Raw genomic sequence first — 23,542 nt, forward strand, 5'->3', positions numbered from 1 at the left:
GAAATGTAATCACTGCCTACTGTGTGCACTGTGCCTACTAGGTAGGCACAGGAATTCAGTACACTTTTTGTAGAGAAGTTTCTAGTGGCATCCAGGAGGATGAGATTATGAGGCTGAGTTTTCTAATCCACTTCATAAAGCTAAATCGAATGCAGAGTAGAGGGAGCCTCTCACCCTAGATTCCATGCTATGGGATCATTTTATCCCTCAGAGAATTTTATAAGGTGTTTTTTTTTTTTTTTTTTGTACTTCTAGTAAGAACAAGACCCAAGATAAGCCTGCCTTATATGGTATCTCATGGTTGAGAAAGATTCCTTTATTTTTCTTTTCCATTTCTTTCATGTTATTTCCATATCTGTCTGTTATTCATTATAATGTGGAATGAGTAAAATGATGGAATGCCACAACTTCTCTACATACAACGAATGTAGAGATTTTTTTTTATGAGACGAATGTCTCAGATTTTTTTTTTATTGGAGATCCTGGAAATTTCGCTGTGTATGAAAGGAAGAAAGAGTGCACTAGAGAATGAGGTACATTTTAGATGATCCTTGGCCGATCATCCTTATCACAGCTACCACTGATTGAGTAATTACTATGTGTCAGACACTGGGCAAAGCACATTAAAGCCCACAATGTGAAAGACAATTTTACCTTCAGCAACACACTCAAGTGGGTGCTCACAGGTGTGCATGCACACAGACCATGGGGGCAGCCTTAGGCATGCAAACTGCAGTGCAATTTAGATGCTTGTTTGGTTCAGCAGCAATACTTTGAGGTGCTCCCTGACTTTGGGACACTCAATCACTCAAGTCAAACCTTCTTTTAGGTTGTTGCCAGCTGCTGAGCCAGTTTTCTTCTCACCCAGTTGTGGTTCTGGACATTTGCGATAATGTCAGAAGGCCGTGGGGACCGTGTCATCTCCCTTGTAAAAACACAAGAGTTCATAATGGTTCTTTTGAGCACATTGCCATTTATCAGTTTCTCTTCACAGAGTCTTCAGACAGACTTCTCACTTATTACCATGTTCATTCATAACCTTTCAATTAAGTAATTTTGGTTATATTCACTTGCTACAGCCTGTTCAGTCCCATCTTTATGAGATTTCTAACTCCTGTCAGTTATCATCGAGAAACCACATTCTTTTATTCAGCCACATTTTCAGAGGATGAATCTGTTGCTATCAAATGATCAATGTCATGCTAAAGGAGTTTCTTAATAGCATAAATTTAAATAGCTCATCTTAATAGTCCAACAGGCTCAAAGGCTGTTTGTACCAAATATAAGGCTGTGTCAAGTGCTACCTGTTCAACCTTTGCCATAAATTCTGACTCAGTAGCTACTAATGATAGAAAAGGATTGATGATGGCTGGAATTAACCTTGGCAGGAACGAAAAACAGTGTCATTGGGACCTGTTAGAAGCTAATTTATAGAGGTACATTTGAGGATTAATTCAGGTGGTAGCCAAAAGGGCGAATGTTTTTTGGTTCACCAAAAATGAAATAATAATTTTGCAGGACTTCCGTTGAATAAATATCAAGATGCAAGTTCTATATGGCAAAATATATTTCACATTGCTTCTGATTTTTCCTTCTGATAGAATCTGAATTGTTGAATTAAAACACATGTGGGTGATTTTCGTAAATGAAAAATATCTTTTACATTGTACTGGGTTGTTGATTTTTATTTTATGGTTACTAATACATATTCATTTCACATTTGGACAGATACGGCAGATGGTGTATCTCAGGAGCTCTTCTCTGCTGGCTTGGTTGATGGTCATGATGTAGTTATAGGTAAATCACTTTTTAGTATACGGTGTCATTTTGTTGATCTATCAAATAGAAATGCATTTGGAAACAAGTTTTCATAAAGGAATAATTTACTCTGGATTTTTGAAAATTTCTTGAATTATTTTATGTGGAAGAAGTATATATGAGTCATATTTAATTTTCTATTTTTAAAAACTCATAATTCTGCTCCATTTAATAAGAACCTCACTTATTGGAAATATAACAAAGACCCGAGAAGACCCAAAAGTCCACAACATAACAAAAATATGATACTATAAATTCCATGCATCAGAAGTACGGGAACCTCTGAGGTCCTTTGTCAGAGTTTCTCTGTTCTTTCTTTGGGCACAGTTCTAATGAACTTAGATATTAATTTTCCTAGCCATTAACAGGATTCATCACAAAGTCTGAAGGTTGGATGGGACTTAGGGATCATTCAGGCCTGTTCTTTAATTGTGTGCACAGGGACACGAATTCCTAAAAGGGTTCCTTCCATGTGTGTTGTCTGGGGCCATGCAGCTGGGTTGGGGCAGAGGCGCTTCCCTTTGAACATGGGGCTCTTTTTACTGCTTTGAGCATGAATAGATAACTGCATGGAGATAGAAGAGCCAGCTAGACACAGATTTGCTGTCAGGAGCAGGATGTGACTGGCGGCCTCTGCAGAGTGTATGGGAGGCAGAGACGCTCTAAGAGGCCAAAGCTGTCATCTAAGAAAAAGTGTAGCCTGGTTCTACCCAGGGGGAGGGTGAGAAGCTCCACACTCCTTAGATAATCCTAAGTTTGTGAAAATTTTATTTAGTCAGTCCATTGCTGGGTATTCATGTTGATGACCCTAAGTAATTAAGATTAGTTATTAACTTTTAATGTTAACTATGGCATTAATTAATTATATTGTTAATAATTACCATAACATGGTATTAGGGTAATATGCATTATGATAAAACTTTCTTTAGCAATAATCAAATGAAAATTGATGCTTAACGTGACTTGGGCCCCTTAAATGATGTGTTTTAACTTTAAAAAATTCATGTGCTCAAAATAAATCCCTTCCCCAATAATGCTGAAGTTTGTGACTGCGGGAACTTGGGGTGGATATGCTTACCCATCAGAGTAATCTGTTGTTATCAATTCGATAATATAGGTCATTATAAAGTGAAATTTTTTAGTGAGTATCTGAGGTTTTAGTGGGAGATTAGGATTCTAAGTAAAGCATCAGTATCTTAATTTGTTACAAACAATATGTCATTAAATGTGGAAATACCTTTATAATTAGAAATAACTGAGCTCTTTTTCCTATTATATATGGTGTACATACTGATTTCCTAGGAAGCTCTGATTCCTCTGCCAAGTGATACATATATAATGAGATAGACATAGTTTAAAGAAAAGTGGCATATACAGATATAGACAGGTGTGTGTGTATTTCCTTGTCCATTCTACCTCTCACACTTTGCTGTAAAATCTACTAAGATCTCATGGCCAGCTAAATTCTTACCAAAATGTTCTGCTCAAATGCAAGGGGGAGCTTGAGCAACGAGGTCAGCTCAGCTTTGGTGTCTAAGTTCCCTCTCAGAGTTCTTTACGTTAATGGTTCTTTGATAGACTTGATAAACTTTTTCTCATTAGAAAAAATGAGCACACATGCTTGTGTGGTAGATGACCTGACAAAATGAGGAGAAAACTTAATGGCTTGATCAAGATGCCTTGTAAGATATGTTTTCCTTGATAAGAACTATGGTCCATACACGAAGCAGCCTGAATTAAAAATTAATAAAGTAATAATTAAAAAAAAAACTTCTTTTAAACATCAACTAATGTCTGTTACTGGGTGAGCAGTTAAGGATGAACCAGTCTTTGGAGTTGAGTTGATCCTGGCAGGTGATTGGGAATGTGGAGGCTAGAAGAGATTCTTGGAAAGACACTAGATGACATCTTTTTGCGAGCATGGGCTGACTTCAGGCCTTCAGTCAACTGTAATGCACTGGTTTTTGTTTTGTTTTGGGTTTGGGTTTTTTTTTTTTTTTTTTTTTTTTTTTTGGCCCCAGGCTCAGCTGAATCTATCTAAAGGATTTTTGACTGTTAAGCTTTGTAAAAGTGGAAATTAAGGCATGCTTCCTATACAACTTATTGAGTGTATCTTAAATACAATAAGAAAGCTTCCATTTTTTTCATACTTTAATGCCCCAGATTTTTCATTTTGCCTTTGCTCCCCTCCTTGGAGCTAAAATGGAAGGTGTTGGAATTAGACCAAGCACATACAATTCCTCCTTCTCTGATAGCGCTAAAAATGCCTTATGGGGATATAACACTACTAAGAGTTACCGTGTTTGTGTATTTCATTTGATTATCTCATCAATTTCATGAGGTAGAAAGGACAGGTTGTTTTTAATCCATCTTAATGGATGTAAATGGGGAGGTCAAAAGAAGTTTCTGGGATGTTGTATCTTGTCATGGTCTTTGAACTTGGCTCTTATGACTCCAAGCCCAGAGCCTAACCCTGACTGACCCTGACACTCTGTGTACAGTCAGTTCAGTATCTTCAGCCTTGAAAAGTAGATCCAGATCCTTTTAAATGACATTTTTTGTGTCTCCTAACAGGGAAAAAATAGCATATCCTTACTTGTTTTTCATACATCAGTGGATGATTTATATTTTAATTGCAGACTGTTTGACAAATGATAAAGTGTGTTTATTTTTTAAACTAAAGATTTTATTTACTGGTTGATTCATGAGAGACCCAGAGCCACAGGCAGAAGAAGCAGGCTCCCTCCGGGGAGCCTGATGCAGGACTTGATCCCAGGACCCCAGGATCAGGACCTGAGCCAGAGGCAGACGCTCAACCACTGAGCCACCCAGGTGCCTCGATAGTGTTCTTAATTCTGTCTCCCTTGAACCTGTCCCAGCAGTTCTCTGTCTTCTCCATTATCATCTGCTTCCCTCTTTACATTTTTATTTCTTGAATCTCACAAAAAGCCCCCTCACCTTCCACCCCCTGTGCTCCTGCTATTCCTCTCCATGGCTTTACAGCTAAACTCCTCAGAAGAACTCCCCCCCCCCCCCCCCCCCCCGACTGTAATCCCTTTCCTCTCTCTATCTCCTGGCACAAGATGTGTCAAAGCAGAGGTGGCTGTGGCTGGAGCAGATTGAGCCAGAGGAGTGGAGGGAGGATTCGTGGTCTATGAATGATGCTTGCCACGTTCCTGGTTCCTCAACCCAGTGGTCTGTTCTCCGTCCTCGCTCTAAGTGGTACATCAGCCCCACTGGGCAGTTGACAGTGCCTTTGCCCATGATAACTTTTTTCCTTTGGGTTCCAAGATTCCAGTCTTTGTTCTCTTACCTTATTGATGTTTCTTTCTCAGTCTTTTTCACTGGTTGCTCCTCATCCCTCTCAGCTGTAAATATTAATATGCTGAAGGACTTTTTCATTGGGTGTTTTGTCTTTTCTATAATAATCACTCACTCCCTTGGTGATCACTTTCATAGTATTAACGTCTTCATTCTCCTATTCCCAAATGGGCTTCATTCTCCAGCCCAGTGAAGAATTCCAGACTGCAGTCGAGCTCCCTCTGTGCCATCTTCCCATGGAAAGCTGGTAGCACCCGGGATTTATTTAGCATCACAATCCAGCACCTGCTGTTTCCTCCCAGGCAGTTCCCCGCCCCCCAAACTCTCCCCTGGCCCTAATCCCTGGGTTGATGTCAGCTCCATTCAGGTGCTCCAGCCAAAGATGTGCCTTATCCTTGTCTTTTTTTTTTTTTTTCCGTCTCATACCTGACCTCCAGTCTACCCAAACATACCCAAAATCTGGCCATAATTCCCATCTTGCTTCCATCCTGTTTCAGACTTCTTTCATCTCTCACTTGAATTACTGCCTTCATCTCTCCGCTGGTCTCCCTGCTTCTGTCTTTACCTCCTTCCAGCCTGTACCCATCACAGTAGCCAGAGACATCCGTGGAAATAGTAAGCCAGATACAAAAGGCCCCATGTAGGATAATTCTTTTGATATGAAATGACCAGAATATGCAAATCCATAGAGTCAGAAAGTAGGTTACCAGGGCCTACTGGGGGGGGGTGGTGAAGAAGAGGAATGACTGCTAATGGGTATGGGGTTACTTTTTCGGGTGGTGCAGTTGTTCTGGAGTTAGAAATAGTAATGATTGCACAACCTAGTACTATACTAAAAACAGCTCAGTTGTGTACTTTAAAAGGGTGATTTTTATGATATGTGTGACTTATATCTCAATAAAAAAAAGTAAGCCAGATCACATTAATACTTTAAATAAAAACTCTCTCATGGCTTTCCATCCCACATCTCAGTGGCTTACAGTCCCCAGCCTGATCTGTCCCCTCACTTCTCAGACTTCATGCCTCATTTCTGTTCTCCCCGTTGCCCATTTCAGCCCAGCCATACTGGGTTTTGTACTAGGAGGAATGCTCCTTCCCTAAGTACACCTGTCTGGCTCCTAGAGCATTTAAGCTGCTGCCCCTCAGAGGGGCCTTCTTTGACCACCCTACTTAAAATTGCAACCCATCCACTGCCCTCCAACTCCTTCCTCATTTAATCATTTTACCAAGTCTCTCCCTGTGTAATAGGCTGTCTGTTTCATTTATTTAGTTAACTACACAAGATTTTCCCTAGAGTGTAAGTTTCCTAAAGGCCAAGATTTTTATCTGTTTTGTTAACTGCTATGCTCCCACTGTCCCTGACTTCGTACCTCACATGGTTGGCACTCTGTAAACACTTGTCAGGGAAAAACAAACACTATATTTTTTAATTATTTATTTATTCATTCATTCATTCATTCATTCATGAGAGACACAGAGAGAGAGAGGCAGAGACACAGGCAGAGGGAAAAGCAGGTTCCATGCAGGGAGCCCAATGTGGGACTCGATCCCAGGACTCCAGGATCGCGCCCTGGGCCAAAGGCAGCGCTAAACCGCTGAGCCATCCGGGCTGCCCAACAAACACTATTTTTAAATATACAGGTATCTCATAAACATTTATTTTAGGAAAAAAAGGATATTTTGAGTATAGGATCCTCGTATTTTAAGAATCTTTTTTGTTTTTAGGAATCTTTTTATTTTTTTATTTTTTTCTTAAAGATTTTATTTATTTATTTGTGAGAGACACAGAGAGATGCAAAGAGAGACGCAGAGACACAGGCAGAGGGAGAAGCAGGCTCCATGCAGGGAGCCTGATGTGGGACTCAATCCTGGGACTCCAGGACCACACCCTGGGCTGAAGGCTGCGCTAAACCGCTGAGCCACCTGGGCTGCCCGGAATCTTTTTTTAGACTGCAGAATTCAAGTACCATTGTATAAATATGAAATATGTTCAACTTGACAACTGTACAAAAAAAAAAAAAACATAGTCCAGTTCAGCTTAGAGCTTTGGCATCTAGAGGTTTGAATGATTTCTTAGTGTGTATTTTTCCATCTTGCATAATAGAAACTAGCAGCTAACATTTAAAGAGGTTAAAAAAAATCTCCCCCCACCCCCATCAGAATATTCTCTTGAATTTGAGTAAATGCTGAGGGCAACATAAAAAAAAACAAAAACCCAAAAGAAGCAATAGTATATGTTATGGAGCAGTGAATGTTATGACTTTTACTATAATGTAACAAACGTGTTAGAACAGCACCTAGCTTCAGGGCAATCTGCCTTCAGTGGGGGAACCTTTACAAACCACACTTTGGATTGAAGAAGGAATGGTACAGTGACATGGAGTGATGGCTTTTGTGCAAAAGCACAGCCGTGCGGAGATTAAATGCACTGTTTGTCTATTGAAATCATAAACCTACTTGAGTTGTGCTCAAATGCAGCACTACCATGAGGCAAGAAACAGGAGACATTTTAGGCCCCCGTGGAAGTAGAAACTGCTAGGAGTGTCAAGGCCTCCTGGACGAGTGTTGGTCTAAAAAGATAATTTCGTAAGAGGCCACAGTTGGTGTCATGCATGTATAAATTTTCGTGTCTCACCTGGCCGGGAGGACTGCTAAATCCTAACAGACCCACCAGATCTGAGTCCTTATTTCAGTTGTTTCAGAGAGGGATCCCAAGGATCACGGATGTTGTAAGGCAGCAGAAAAAAAAACTTGTTTCCTTTGCCTTCTAGTTGAAAAACAGCCAATCAGAAGTTTTCTCTGCAGTAGTAGCACAGGGATAAACCAAACAAAACCCCGACTCATGTATGAAAGACATCAGAAGTTCTGAATTTTGTCAGACCTTGTGAGACGTGGTACTTTTGCATCTGTCTCACTTTTTTTTTTTTTTTTTGGCTTTTCAAGAAGATATTTATTTCTCAAAGGAGAATAAACATTTTATGTAGTTGTATAGCCTGTATTTTTTACTGAGTATATTATCATTTTCTTATTTATTTTTTAACGTTTAAATTCAATTTGCCAACATAGAGTATAATACCCAGTGCTCATCCCATCAAGTGCCCTCCTCAGTGCCCATCACCCAGTCACCCCATCCCCTCACCCACCTCCCCTTCTGTAACCCTTTGTTGTTTGCCAGAGTGAGGAGTCTCTCGTGGTTTGTCTTTCTAATTTTTCCTACTCAGTTTCCCTTTTTCCTTATAGTCCCTTTCACCATTTCTTATATTCCCCATATGAGTGAAACTATAGGATAATTGTCTTTCTCCAATTGATTTATTTCACTCAGCATCATACCCTCCAGTTCCATCCATATCAATGTAAATGGTGTATTCATCCTTTCTGATGGTTGAGTAATATTCCACTATGTATATAGACCACATCTTCTTTATCCATTCATCTGTTGAAGGACATCGTGGCTCCTTCCACAGTTTGGCTATGGTGGACATTGCTGCTATGAACATTGTGATGTAGGTGTCCCATTGTTTCAGTACATCTGTATCTTTGGGGTAAATACCCAATAGTGCAATTGTGAGTCATAGGATAGCCTCCATACTATTTTTCAGAATGCCTGCACCAGCTTGCATTCCCACCAACAGTGCAGGAGGGTTCCCCTTTCTCCACATCCTTGCCAACATTTGTTGTTTCCCGTCTTATTAATTTTTGCCATTCTCACCAGTGTAAAGTAGTATCTCATTGTGGTTTTGATTTGTATTTCCCTGATGCCCAGTGACGTGGAGCGTTTTGTCATGTGCCTGTTGGCCATGTGTACATCATCTTTGGAGAAATGTCTGGTCATGTCTTCTTCCCATTTCATGACCAGGTTGGTTGTTTCTTGGGTGTTGGGTATGATAAGTTCTTATTGATCTTGGATACTCTTTTGAATGAGTATTAGGAGGAGGAACACTGCTGGGCATCTGAAGCTAGCCAGTTGTCCATCCTACTCAGCAGCTCCTGCAGAGATCCAGTCCAGGGGCCCAGATTCCACGGTGAGTGATCACTGGGAGAGGTAGCTGCTTGGCAGCTGCCTTCTGAAACAGTGCCTGCTGCCTGTTCTTTGCTGGGTTTTTATACCACCACTTCCTGGCTTTTAACAACCTATGTGTGTATCTTTTTCCTTTAAGTGGAGTTTAGAACCAGATGTTGGAATTTCTGTTTCCTGAGAAGGGAGCTGTGCTTTTGCATTCATTTACACAATTTTCTTTGGTAGCATTTGAACCTAGCTGAGTAGTTTTTACTGTCCTGGAAGCAAATATTAGCTATATATATTCTCAAAGCTGTCTCGGTGGACTTCTGGACATACTCTTCATTGCCCTGGAATGCTCTTTTCCTGCACATGAGAATCCTGCTTACAACCTGTCTGCCCTTCGAGATACGTCATAAATGCCGTCTCCGTGAAGGCTTCTCTGATGCTTGCCACCTCCATAGCAGATTCAGGAGGACAGCTTTCCCTTTTCGTGAATGCCAGAGGAACTGTATTTTACCACATTTAGGGACATGTGGCTTTCATCCTGCTGTCCTTCCTGGTGCCTGCCTTCTCTGTCTGGAGTTTGAGAGTGCCCTTAGGGCAAGACCTGTCTTCTATTTTATTGAATCTCTGCCATTCTTGCCACACTTGGTAAATATGCCTATGGATAAATATCCATTTAATTCATTCAATTCCATTTGGCAAACTTAATGTTGGAATTGATTGATCATTGCAACAATACAGATATTATTGTACCTCCTCAAGAATGAAGAGTAATTCACCATAATTGATGTTTTCCTATCGCTCTGTCCCTGTCACCTTTTTCTCTCTCCTAAGAATTGACTTCTTGGGACGCGTGGGTGGTTCAGTGGTTGAGTGTCTGCCTTCGGCTCAGGGCATGATCCCGGGGTCCTAGGATTGAATCCCCTCATTGGGCTCCCTGCAGGAAGCCTGCTTCTCCCTCTGCCTATGTTTCTGCCTCTCTGTGTATTTCTCATGAATAAATAAATAAAATCTTAATAAAAAAAAGAATTGACTTCTCCTGTGACTTTTGAGTCTTGGAAAAGAAACACGTTTGGTCTAGAAGGCCTTTTTTTCCTCTTGGACCTGTTGAGGCCAGCGTCTGTCTCAAAGCACGCACCCTGAGCTGTGTGTGTCACTCTTATCTTAGATGCTTATTAAGAATGCACATTTCTGGGCTCCAGTCTAGAGCCACAGAATCTAGAGTCTTGGGCTTAGGAGTGTAGAAATGTGTATTTCTAAGAAGCATCCCAGGTCATTGCCACTTCTTTACTTTCCGCTTGCAGGAGCCTTTGGAGACTGTTTTTAAGCTTACTTGCATCATCTGTATCTTTTCCAGTCTCACTGATCTCTGTTGCTCTTCCGTCTCATTTTATTCTGTCCTCTCTTCTAAAAGTCTATGTTAAAACCGTGCCAGTTAACTTTTTTAAATTGAGTGTGTATAAATGGTATAGATGTGTGGAGATACCTTGTTGGTATCTTAAACCAACAGTGGGGTTTTTCTTAAAACCCTTGCTGCTCAGGATGCAATGCAGCCTCCTGGTGGCCTTCAGCTTTTCTACATCTATTTAATGGCAAGCTTCAAAGTGTGCAAGCAAACAAACCTTTGCTCATTCAGAAGCATATAGTTGGGTGTGTAAAGTGCTTTGTTTCCCTGGCTCTAGCCAGGGATAGTACAATCTGCTACAAGTTATCTGGAATTTCTTGGGCAGCAGTATGCTTTTTCAATGAAAGTCTTGGGAAAGCTGTGAACGTATCTCTTATATTTGCTTCGGTGATTATGCTGTGATGTTTACTGATGTTGAAATTCAGTAAAGGAAAACTTCCATTAAAAAATATTGTCTCTATTATACAACTGGACCATGATTTCAAAGTGGTGACAGATAATAAAAAAGGAAGAAAACTCCTTAAGCCCTTTCTGGGTTTCAGACAGGCTTGGGGTTAGTTGAATGATGTCAATAAATACAGCTGAGTGATTCCTGATTAAAAGTTGTCTGTATGTTAAGTTTAATAGTCTAGGGAATTAAGGATTGTGAGTGGCTTGGGAGAACTATACTGATTGCTTTCCTTATATATACTTAACCAGAAATAAATGTTGACCAGTTTAATATGGAACAGGGTTATCATTTTCAGAAATGCACCACACTACAAATTTGATTGTAGCTCATTGCTCCTGGCTTCCCAAGTATCTTTTTTTTTTTCTTTTTAAAAAATCTGTATTGAGGAATACAATAGAGGAAAAGTTATTTTAACATGAAAAATTAGTATACAAAAATTATTTTAAAATACTTAGAAGTGTTAAACTGGACTATCTAATATAAAACTACTGTGCTTTCAGATGAAGGACTATCATTTTTAGCTGAATTAAAATACTCAGCAATTGAGCTATTTGGAAAGGGCTGTTTGCTCTGTGCAGCGCTGGAGATAGGTCTGTATAAATGTGTAGAGTGCATACATACACACTTTGAACATTAATTTAGTCACAGACCTAAGTTAATGTATTTGTAAGTTTATTTGATTGCAGCAGAAAGACAGACTGAAGTAAAATGTAATTCTTATTTTAACAGACTATAATTTTTATAGTCTGGTGACCATCCTCCTCCTGGCCCCAGAAATTCAGAGGAATTAAACAGAAGAAACATTTTCTTAGGAAACCAAGTCAGAAACTAAAAATAAGCTGCCTACACCTGTGGTGAAATTCACTGTCAGCCCCATCCACCCCCTCTGCTTGCTTATCTGCAAATTCTAATGGGAAGTGATTGACTATCAGAGAGAAAGGTTGGAAGACTTCTTGTTTTAAAGACATCCTGATTTAGGAGGGAGGGGGCAATTTAAAATTACCTTTCAAAATAATAGGCAAACGTTATTTCCAGGAATTTTTAGAAAAGCATAAAATAGCACTTGTAGTTTCCTCAAAGGTGTTCTCAGTTTCTGTATTACAGGATTATGAATTGGCGCAGCAGTAAACCACACTGTAAGCCCTAATTTTCTAATTAACTTTGTCACTCTTTATTTGGTTAGGAGTTGTGGATCCTTTTTAAAACCACCGATATAGATTCCAGTTAAGATCTGCACTTAATTTCACTTAAATGAAACAAGAGCCTGCAAGTGGATTAGTCTTAGATATTCACTAAGTTAGCAGTCTTGCTCTTTTCAATCACTTTAAATTGTCTTACTTTATGTTAATCTAGATTTTAACTCTAGAATCAGATATGCCTGAGGATTACATTCAGTCTAGCCAAACTTTCTGACTGTAGAATTACAATAAACTCCCCCAAATAACCAGTTCCTACTTGTAGTGAGAATATCTTTAGTAGGTTTATCCTGGTGCAAGAAACGTAGTCTTTCTAATATGCCTTTTTTGTGTGTTTTTTAACACTACCAGGTACATAGGATTTAAATTAGATGGCTTTTTTCCTAACAGTCTGCCCTGTTAGTAAATTGATTTGTCTTTGGCTAGAGTGAATGAGTGAGTGTGTGTGTGTGTGTGTGTGTGTGTGTGTGTGTATTTACCCACTTCAGAAATCTCTGAGCCCACATGAATTTTAACTATTCCATCAATAGTATAGTATTGTATATACATGTACATGCCCAGTTGTGCTTGTTAATAGACTGACAGGCAAATCTCCTAATCCCAAACCAAATCTTGCTATTTTTTTTTTCAGTCTACTAATAGAGATGAAAGAGAAGATACTGGCTCCTAATTTCTTATATAACAGAAAATAGAACTCCTTGTTTACCCAATCAAAACAATTTTAAACCAAGAAAGAAAATTAGGTCAACATTTTAGACGCAATATGGATTTGTCATCACTATTTTCAGCTTCATGTCTAATTATAATCTTAAATTTGATCCTGTAGCTTGCATTTGCTTACCATTTTTTAAAAACAAAGAAGACCAGCTTGCCAAATCTGAGAAAATTTTTCTTCTTGCACTCCTTGAGTATCCAAAAGGCACATAAGAATGTTTTCACCCCAGATTCATTTTAAGATCAGGAGAGACCTTGACCCACCACATTGACACTTTCCCCATTGACATTCGTGTCCAGTCATGTTCCTGAGCTAATGTTCATTGAAAGTAACCACTGTCCTGGGTAAGCCATGGCAAGCATTCCATAAATTCAGGTCTTCCTGGAGGATTTCATGTCTGGGGAGACATAGAACCACCCAGTAGGAATTTGTAGTTAGGGAAGCATTTGAATAACCACGGGTGCATGCTCACGGGCCTGGCTCTACAGTCCTTCCACTCAAATACCCTGTGGCACACCATAAAAAGGAGCTGCCCATTAGACTGGGGAGGAAGATTTTTTTTTTTTTTTTTTTTGGCCTAACTTTTTAATAGCAAAATGCCTTCATCTTTACCCTTAGGGAGCCTGGTCAGCCTTAAAAGGTTTATTACTGGAAATGAGAACATCCCATTCAGAGTATCTTTTCAGTAATAGACCCCCAGGAGGACCAATTTATAACAAATCTTGAGACTTCTTATCCATTTGTGATTGTTAGCTAGATCCTTAGAAACTCAATATGTTCATGACTCTCTTCACTGGATGAATGGATCTGGGGTCATCACGCTGCCAGCTCTCTTCACTTTTCTCATCTGCCTGTGATATGCAAGGTCAGAAGGACAGGAAAGGGCTTCCAAATTGCCTAGGCTCTAACCTTGGTTTCCTTCCCTATGAGCTCTCAGTTCCTCACATTTTTCTTAATGTTTTGCTGCTTGTAGTTGTCAGTGGAACTGAGTGGGAAGTTGAGAATGGTATGCACTGAAAACTTAACATCTAGTAGAAAAACGGAACACAGATTAGGGGATGTGATTTAGACAACACTATACTTGGGAAACATAAAAATGTTATAGATTGTTCTGACAAATGGGCTTCTCAGCCCCTGACATGGTAGGCTTGCTGGAGCTCTCAGGATTTCTTTCTTTCTTTTTTTTTTTTTTTTAATTGGCTTTTTTACTTAGTGCTCATGAAAATTGTTATCAGGTAAGGAATGAATATGAGATAATCTTGATATATTTTTAGGATAGATTTTTTTTTGTAATGTCAAAAACACAAAACTTTATACAAAATGAGCAATACTTTTTATAGTTCATTACCAATAATTAAATACAACAGTTCAGGTGGCTTGGCATAATCTGAAATATCCACGAACATCAAATGTCTTCAGACTAAATAGTTGTTAGCCAATAAGAACAGATACTCCCCTGGGCTAATACTGAGAGTCCCCAAAGGGCTGTGGCCCAGGGGCCCATAAGTCACCGTGTCAGTGCTGGTTACCATGTAGTGGGCTCACTCTCTTCCCCTCCCCTGCCCAAGAGACTGAAGCGTCCTCACTGGTATCACCAGCCAGCATGAGGGACCTGGTGCCTGTAACAGGGTGCTGCTTTCTGAAGGTCCTGGGATGCTTCCTATTACTGGGCCAGAGTGGTACCTGCTTCCATGCAAAAGTGGGGACAGGAGCCTTCTATCCCACTTTGTCATCCAGGTCCAGAAGCTGCCCTACTCCATTTGTTCAATAAGTAGGGCGTCTGATCTACTCTGTGCCAGGTATACCAGGTGAGCAAAACAGAGTTCTTATCTCCAGAAAGCCCCTAGTCTAATAGGAGAGGAAGACAGACACAGGTCTGAGTAAAATTACAAACCGTGAGAAGAAAAAAGTGCTCTTTTGTGCTATAAAGAAAGTAATAAACAGGGGTCCTCATTTAGATTCAAGAGCAGAGTAAGCCCCTCTGAAGAGGAACCTTGTGAGTGAAGTCTTCGATTTCAGCCTGACCACGCAGGGCAGAGAGGCACAGCTTGTGCAGAGATAATGAACTTGGTAAAAGATGGCCAGTGTGACCAGATCAGGTGAATGAGGAGAGGGTGACACGAAATAAGGCAGAGCAGGAGGCAGGGGCCAGAGAGTGCAGGACCTTGTAAAAGGCCATTCACCGCAGTGCCTTGTTAGAACCAAATCCTAGCCTTTCCACTTGAATTGAATCACTTTGTAGGTAATATATAAAACTTAGCCTTTTTCCTATCAAAAAGGGCAAGTAAATGCTTTCCTCTAGCCTCATTCATTCTGCAGGGAGTCTACGTACATAGTTTACGTGGGCTCAGATCCTTTGCTGCCTGGACTTGAGTCCCATCTGACCGAGGTGAGTAGGACAGGACAAGACCCCTGGAGGACTTGAGGAAGCAAAACTGAATGGTGTTTCAGCACTCTGTGTTCATTTACGTTTGAGGGCATTGAAAAGTGAGGTGTAACTTAATGTTTGGGGACCAGGAGAACTTCAGAGATGCCTTCTGGTGATTCCGAGTCCAATTATTCTATCAAAGGGAAGATAGGAGTTCTAGAAGGGGGGAAAACTTGGGCATTAATTGCAGATATCTGCTTCCATGTGTATTCCCAAGGAGAATGAAGTATATTTTTCATTTCATAATATTGCCTTAATTTCACACAAATTATGGTGTGGGCTAAGGTAGCCTTAAATATACAGTAGAACTATTATCATTATAGTAGAGTACAGAAGACATAAAATATTCATGTTCTTTGGGTTACAGCTTAACTTGCCATTTTGAGTCCACTAATTGTGGGTGAATTTAGCAAATTTTCTTTCAGGGACCAATACTCTAATTACCTAAATTAAAGTAGGCATTCCAGTTAGCCTTATGTTCAGAATCAGGCATAGTAAAATAAGTTCTTGTTTAGCTGACCTTTATCTTGGTGAACTGGATGTGGAACTGAGACCATGTTTTCTCACAGTGGTGATTTCTAGAGTGTTTATAAACTAGTAAAGCCATCTGATAGTCCTGGTCATTCCTTTTTTTACCCTCTATTTACGGGCTTTATTCTCTATGCAATACTTTCTTTCCAGGAAAAAAAGCTTTCCAAATTTCTGGAGTAGGGGAGAGTAGAGACAATAAAAACACTGAATGGCATAGAAATTACTATACAGAACTCTGTCCAGGCTCCATTATCATACAGGCTCCATTAACTAACATCTCCTGTAATTATTTAAATAACTGATTGCGGATTGATTGGTTATTGTCTCTGGAGTGGCCTTCTGGCTTTCCACATTGTTTACTGATTTTTGTGATTTAACTGAGCAAACATCCCCATCCTGTTAGACTCTCACCAGCTGAGACACACAGAGACCGGGTGGTGTAGGCAAAGAGCACCAGCTTTCAAATTAGATGCAGGTTCGGATCCCAGCTCTGTCGGTTAGTAGATGTGACTTTGGGAGGTTACTTCATCTCTTATCCTCCATTTGTTCTTACTCACAGAGGGACTCACTTAACCCACAGAGCTGTGATGAGTCGTATTTTGATTACATGGAAAGGTTAGTGTGATAGCAAGCCTGTAAGAGCACTGGGTACATGGTGGTTCTTTCCTCTTAATACTTGGGAGTCTGTTCATCTGGCCCCCACATAAGACTTCTTTAGTGAGATACCAGCGAGAGATGGAAGGCAGCCCTATGTATTCCCCGAGGGAAATGAGATTCCACTCCTCGGCAGGGAGTGGAGATAGAAACTCTACATGAGGAGGAATGACTGAAGCCCTACAGTCTACATAGTATCCATGAGAGGCACCAGATTTACCTCTGCTGCCTTGGTGCCGGGAGTGGGAGTTCCTGCTCTGGCCCACACAGCACAGGACAGTGGTAAACGGACACTCAGGAAGAGGCAACAGGATGATCGGTCCTACCAAATGGCTTACTAGTGGTCAGCCTGGAGGTGACTCTAGGGACACTTCGTTTAGTTTTCTACGTGTTTCCCTGTGACTGAGATTGCCCTGTCCTCCTGCCAGGGAGGACAGCACATGTATGTACTGCTTGACCCCAGCAAGAGCAGTCAGGAAAGAAATGTGAATCTGTCCCCCTCCCCGCCTCCATCCCTATGAGGCCTGCCTTTTGAGCTCTGCTTCTATAGCCTAGGATCTAGCTCTTTCTCTCTCAGGTTTTGAGGGTTTTTTTTTTTTTTTTTTAGTTCTAGTTCTTTCCCCCAGAGACTTACATCTTCCTCTGATACTTGGCAGCAGTAATGCCCATCAATCAAAGGGAGTTTATATCCTTGTCTCAAGGAAGCTCATGTTTCTTTTTCCAAGGGAGTGGAGCCATGCCCGTCACCTTGACAGGACAACTCAGAAGACATTGCAACAGGCCTAATATTTTTACAAATGAGTAGCCGACCTCTGTGAACTTGACCCATTGAATTAAGTAATGCTCTCAGTTCCCTTGCTAAAATGCACTGGTGATACCTAATATCCTAGACATCTCCTGCTCCCCACTAGGAGATAGAGATAATACTCAAGTATTCCCCCCACCTCAGCTCCATGTCTGCTCCCACCAGGTAAATTCTAGGGTTTTTTGGTTTTGTTTTGTTTTGTTGCTTTTTGTTTTTTCAAGATTTTATTTATTTATGAGATAGAGACAGGCAGACACAGGCAGAGGGAGAAGCAGATTCCCTGCAGGGAGCCCAATGCAAGACTCGATCCCAGGACCCCAGGATCACAACCTGAGCCGAAGGCAGATGTTCAACCACTGACCCACCCAGGTGTCCAGATAAATTCTAGTTTTAACAAGCAACTTAAACCTGTCTTCATAGATTTCTTAATGATTATTTAAATGATATAATTTTAATAAGATAGTTCAAAAAGTGCATCGTTTCTTTAAAAAACAAATGGGATGCTTTGGGAAATCTGATAAAGGCACATTGTTAAATTGTTAAATTAAGTCGGGAACAGATAACTAGAAAGATTTTTTTTTTTTTTAATATAGGATTTTTTTTTTTTAAATAGCCGTGGCCCCGTGTCACAAGATTGGTACATTGGTACAATGAATGTACATTGATATGATTTCAGTGAAAGCATTAAATTTGAAATCTCTTTGTATCATAGTTTTATGTTTCCCTGTTCAAACTGTCATTTTACATTAACCAGTTAACCCATACCACTGCCAATGTTATCAGATAAGAATATTTCTTCTGTACCCACACACAAGACTGACAATGCAATTTGCAGGCAAAATGAAAATGTAGAGCCCCTTGTTCTAAAATCAAAGAGAAATTCAGAACGGTCTCAACAGAGGATCATGGCCAGCACAGAGCCCCTCTATGCCTGGGACCCCATGTGTCTGCACAGCCTGAACCCCCTGACAAAGGGGCTGAGAAGGAGCAGTGGCGTTTGAGGATGTCCCTTGGCGCTCTGTTTCCAGTGCCAAGGAGCTGCGCACCTGCCCGTTGCTGAGTTATGGGTTGGGAGGTCTTTATACTGAGCCAGATCCATTCTACTTTAATCTCTGCCCAAGGCAGAACATATCTAATCCCCTTTTCAAATATTGATTCAAAACCTACCTTAATTTCATCTTCTTAATGAACTTTATTCAGTGGCTGTGTGGTTTTATTTTATATTTTTTTAAACCTCCTCCATCTCCTCTCTCTTGCTACGCTCTCTGGTTTTTCTGTATCCTTCTGAAGGGCAGTGCCCATCCTTATCCTGTACAGATGCCAAACTCCTAATGTGATATGGGGATTTGGAGCTTAAATGCGACTAGAATACCTCATTTTCACTAATGGCATCAAATGTTATATTAGAATTTTAGGTAATATAAATACCATTACTTATACTGAACTTGATAGCAAAGAAACCTACTTACTTTGTTAAAAAATTGTTAAATGTTTTATTATGAAATAATTCAAATTTGAAGGGAAGTATGTAAAAGGCTACTGATTTAACGTACTTCTCATTGAGGTTTGTTATTGACGGAATTGCAGCATAATTGCTCCGTGACACATCCCCATTTACAATCTTTTTTCAACTGGCTGCTACTTACCCAACATACTCTTCCTCTGTATTAGTATAGTTGAGTTTTACAACCTGAAGGCCTTAACTCTGTCTAATAGAACTTTTCTTCGTTTGGGCCCATATACATGGAGTGCCTATAGCTGTACTAGAGACCTCCACCGGGGAGTTCTAAAACCAACATTCTTTCCAGCATAATTTTTAAGTTTATTAAAATTCTATGAAATGAACCTTGAAAGCATTATGCTAAGTGAAAGCAGCTAGACACAAAAGGTCACGTATTATATGATTCCATTTATATGAAATATCCAGAATAGATAAATCCGTAGAGACAGAAAATGGATCAGTGGCTGCTGGGAGCTAGGGGGGAGGCAGGAATGGGGAGTGATGGCTTAAGGATATGGGGTTGTCTTTTGGAGTGATGAGAATGTCTTGGAACTAGATAGAAGTGGTTTCGTATTTCCAGTGTACTAAACCACAGAATTGTTCATTTTAAAAAGAATTACTTTTGTGTTACATGACTTTTGTCTCAAAAACGCTCTATGAAATGATATTTAAATATTTGGAATTCAGCATTGTATATAGTATGGAACTCAATAATGTTGATATTTCTTTACTAGTAACTGATGAGTATTGTTTACTATATACCCAGTCTGACGTGCTACTTTTTCCTGGTAGGCATGAAGATGGTTATTGACAGTATAGCAATTCTTGCAGATACATAGTGTTTTAAGAGCAAATTAAATTCCTATAATATTTGAGACTGTCATTTCATTGTGCTCCTAGCAAATGGAAAGTTCTATAACTCTCTAGTAATGTCTTAGGTGCTAGTATATTCTCTCTGGCCATTCACTTGAGCAGTTCACTGCTTGGTGTAAGACTATAATATTCCACACTGGCAAATGAAAGTGTTTGGGTCAAACCTAGAAAATTTTCCTCTGGGGAGACTCCAAACGGGAATGTCTTTTGAATAGAGTCATAAAAATGGCATCATTTGTATTTACTACTAACATTCATTTCCAAATAAGATATATCATTCTTAACAGATAATGGTATTTTAAGAAACGGGCAAGAGATCGATTTTTTTTTTTTTGTAGTTCTGTGTTTTTGTATGGATACAATCAATACCTATTAGAAAACCACACAAGATAAAAGTTGGCTCTTAGTGTTTTGAAGAATTTGAATGAGTCTCCAGGAGAAAGTGCATTTTCAGTTGGTGTCATTTTAGCTAAAAGTAATAAAATGATTAAAATGATTTAAATAAGAACTGTAGCTCCCAGAACCGGAAATCCAGAGGACAGGGAGGGTTTAAAGTTAGTGTGCTTTTGGTGCTTCCTTGCTGATTGTGTTGTTTTGTTCCATTTCCCTAACCACATTTGGTAGGCGAAATTCAACCTTAATTATGTATTATAGACTTTCCCCTGACTTTAAGCCATGGCTCCTTTTGTTTGAATAGGTTTAAAAAAATAAATCCCAAACTGTGAAAAACTGATTTTTAAAATTACTCTAGTCCACATTTTCTATCTCAACTCTTAATTTAATCACAGTTCTTGAGGAAATGAACCTAGGCAGTCTTAATTGAATGTCTCTATGCCTGTGGAATTCTTTTCCTCTGATGGCATACCAAAAGTGAAATCTGTTGAGCTTTGAGTTTTTGCCACAAAGCCTCTGAACCACATTTTAGTCAATAACTCCTCTCACACCTTTTTTTTTTTCCTGCTCTGACTCCCAATTCCCAACTGTTCTTCAGCATTTTGCTATCGTGCAGAGGTGCATCCCACTGGCCCAAGGCTGGGATCTTGCCGACAAATGTATTTTTGTTTGGCTTGGACATTGTTTTTAAATTTTGGAATAGCGGCCAACATTTTTTTTTTAATGGGAAAATTGACATAAGACTCCAGTTTTACCTTGTCTTAGAAAAACCAGATCTGAAAACAACTGGACATGAAATCCTCCAAGGCAAAAATTCTGGCCCATCCTCTCTGACTGTTTTATATTCTTTCCCTGGCCCCTGAAGACATTTGAGTTTCCACCCCCGTAGAGTACATTAGTGCGAACTGGTGCCGTCCTGTTTTCTAACTTCATATATAGCGTGCCATCTCCTGCAGACCCAGATAAAGTTAAAGATGATTTTCTAAGCAAAACACAAGCCTGATTGTTCCTGCTTTGATGAGGCTATCCAACATATAAGGCTCTACAGCTTTTTGAAGACTCCCATACGCTTTTAACTCTTTGGAAATCATCAACATCCTTAGACAAGATTTTGGATCAGAAGAATTCAATGTGCACTTCATAGTCCAGTCTTGGAAAAGGTTTACGACCATTAGGCCGGTAAAAACGTAAAGTCCCACACCATTTCCTGTGATGGAGGAGGAGTTGCATCATCCATGAGGACTGACCCTAGGTAGCTGAGGAGACACAGCCATTTAGTCAGTTGTGGTTTGGGTGCCTGCAGGAGCACCCCCTCCAGAACACCCACTGTGAGTGTCACTCCTGCTGATACTCTGTCTATGCAGATTCCCTGGTCATTTATTAATATTTCATCACTCCAGCTCATTAAGGCCAAACCCAATCAGTTTGTGGTCCCCACCTCACATGTAGAACTGCAGCATCAACATGCATACCATATTCGTATGAGTAGATAATAAAGCAGCAGCAGCAAGGCATGGTGTTCTTGCTCAAAGAGGAGTACAGTGTCAGTCTCACATTTCCTTATTGCTCTTGAGGGTTATAGTTTTGACCTAGCTCCAAGACCTTTTCCACCCCCATCAGACAAACTCATTTTAAAACCCAAATGCACATCCCTTTATATTTTTCCAGCAGACTGTCACCCTCTCCTTTCCCCTGACCCCCTCTGACCTGCCTGTCCCACACACCAGGGTGATGCCTGGGGCCTGAGTATACCAACACTAATAACAATCTCAGACCACACAACTTAATGTTCCATTCCTGGCTTAGTGTTTCTGGTCTGATTTAGATGTTTATCATGGAAAGTCTCATCATTGGGGAAGCATGTAAGTTGGAAGAAACCCTCATGTTCTCTTAGTAGTGACTTAGTTGGCCATTATAACATTTTTATGATTAATAGGATTTTGCAGACAGACAAGTTTTGAGAAGTGTTTATAACTACTAAGCATTCCCATATAGTCAGTGTTTGTTACTTTACCCACCTAGGTAATCTGGATTGTCCTTAAAATTGAAACTGCTTTGCACTATTTCACCATGGCAACCATTTGAAATCCAAGTTCTCAATAGGTCATTGCCACTTTGGACTCTATTTAAGCACTGTGGGTAGTAATGCCTAGTAAAATGTAATTTCTGGAAGATGCTGGTCGTTCAGTGCCTTTGTTGAGTGAGTTCACTAATAACTAAACTCCATGCACACAGGTTTTTTGTCTGCTTTGTTGACTGGTATATCCCAGAACACTCAAATAGAAAAACAGAATAATACTGAGTGCCTTGTAGATACCTGATAAATGTTTGTGGAATGAATGAAGGATTGACTTAACACCTACCATTCTGCATACTTAACACTGATCATTCTGCATAAAAATGTATGAGGTTCTTTGTGCTATTAGCTTTCATAGGTCTTTATCACATCACTGGCATGTGTTAGCAGCAAAAAGTCTGGGGGGGGGCGGTCTGCACTTGTACAATTCAGATTTATAGACTAAGCAGGATGGGCATTCCAGAGGTTTCTGTCTTCCAGAATTGTCTCAGAAACCAGAAGCTGGAATGTGGTCGTTTCTTACTACATTACCCAGGCAAGAATAAATTCATCATTTTTATCTCACCATTTCTCATTAAAAGCCCAATGCCAATATCTCGTCCAGAACAGTACCAAATTTCACATTTGGCTAACCTAAGAGCTGAATGTATGTTTGAATAGCACGTTGTAGGCCTATGGCAGATTAACTCTCTGGAAATAAAAAAATATATGTATTTAACTGACCTCCAGCCAGTTAGAAATAAATCCTCTGCATAATCTGCCAAAATGTCATTTGGTTGTGAACAGGGCATCTCATTTGTCCTATGAGATCCTGCATCTCAAATGTCAGGCCACTGCGGTATTTTCTGCTTCTGTTTTGTTCTTTCAAGCAGCTGTATCTATGATAAGGTGGATCTGTGACGAAATACAATTGTCATCCTTGTGTCATTAGCTACATTTTTACTTTATTGAACTATCTGTGGGATGAGGAATTTTTTTTAAATGTAGTTTCTAACCATTTAGTTGGTGTTTATGTTTCTGATTTCTTCTTAAGCTTTCAACCTATGGCTTCCTTTCAGTTAGCCCTGGTATGACCTCTCACATCAAGTTCTATTCGAACAGCAACTAGAAATTTTAATCTACTATTACCACATTTAAAAATAAGGTCTCGGGGCACCTGGGTGGCTCAGTGGTTGAGCACCTGCCTTTGGCTCAGGTCATGATTCCGGAATCCTGGGATCGAGTTCCGTATCAGTCTCCCCGCAGGCAGTCTGCTTCTCCCTCTGCCTATGTCTCTGCCTCTCTCTGTGTCTCTCATGAATAAATAAATAAAATTGCTTTAAAAAAATAAAAATAAGGTCTCATGCATCTGGGTGGATGCCTTTAATCATG

The 23,542-nt window shown here is 40.0% G+C and overlaps 1 protein-coding gene across 11 annotated transcripts in view; it reads left to right on the forward strand.

The window, feature by feature from the left end:
* The window catches only part of STK39 (serine/threonine kinase 39), a 315,389-nt gene that overhangs the window by 256,513 nt on the left and 35,334 nt on the right, over positions 1 to 23,542 (forward strand). For all 11 annotated transcript variants that reach the window (XM_072810941.1, XM_072810948.1, XM_072810950.1 and 8 more), the window contains one exon: positions 1,729 to 1,797. In XM_072810941.1, coding sequence (XP_072667042.1) covers positions 1,729 to 1,797 — 69 coding nt within the window. The remainder of the gene's footprint in view (positions 1 to 1,728; positions 1,798 to 23,542) is intronic.

Source organism: Canis lupus, chromosome 34 (genome assembly GCF_048164855.1).
Source record: "Canis lupus baileyi chromosome 34, mCanLup2.hap1, whole genome shotgun sequence".
Taxonomy (NCBI): domain Eukaryota; kingdom Metazoa; phylum Chordata; class Mammalia; order Carnivora; family Canidae; genus Canis; species Canis lupus.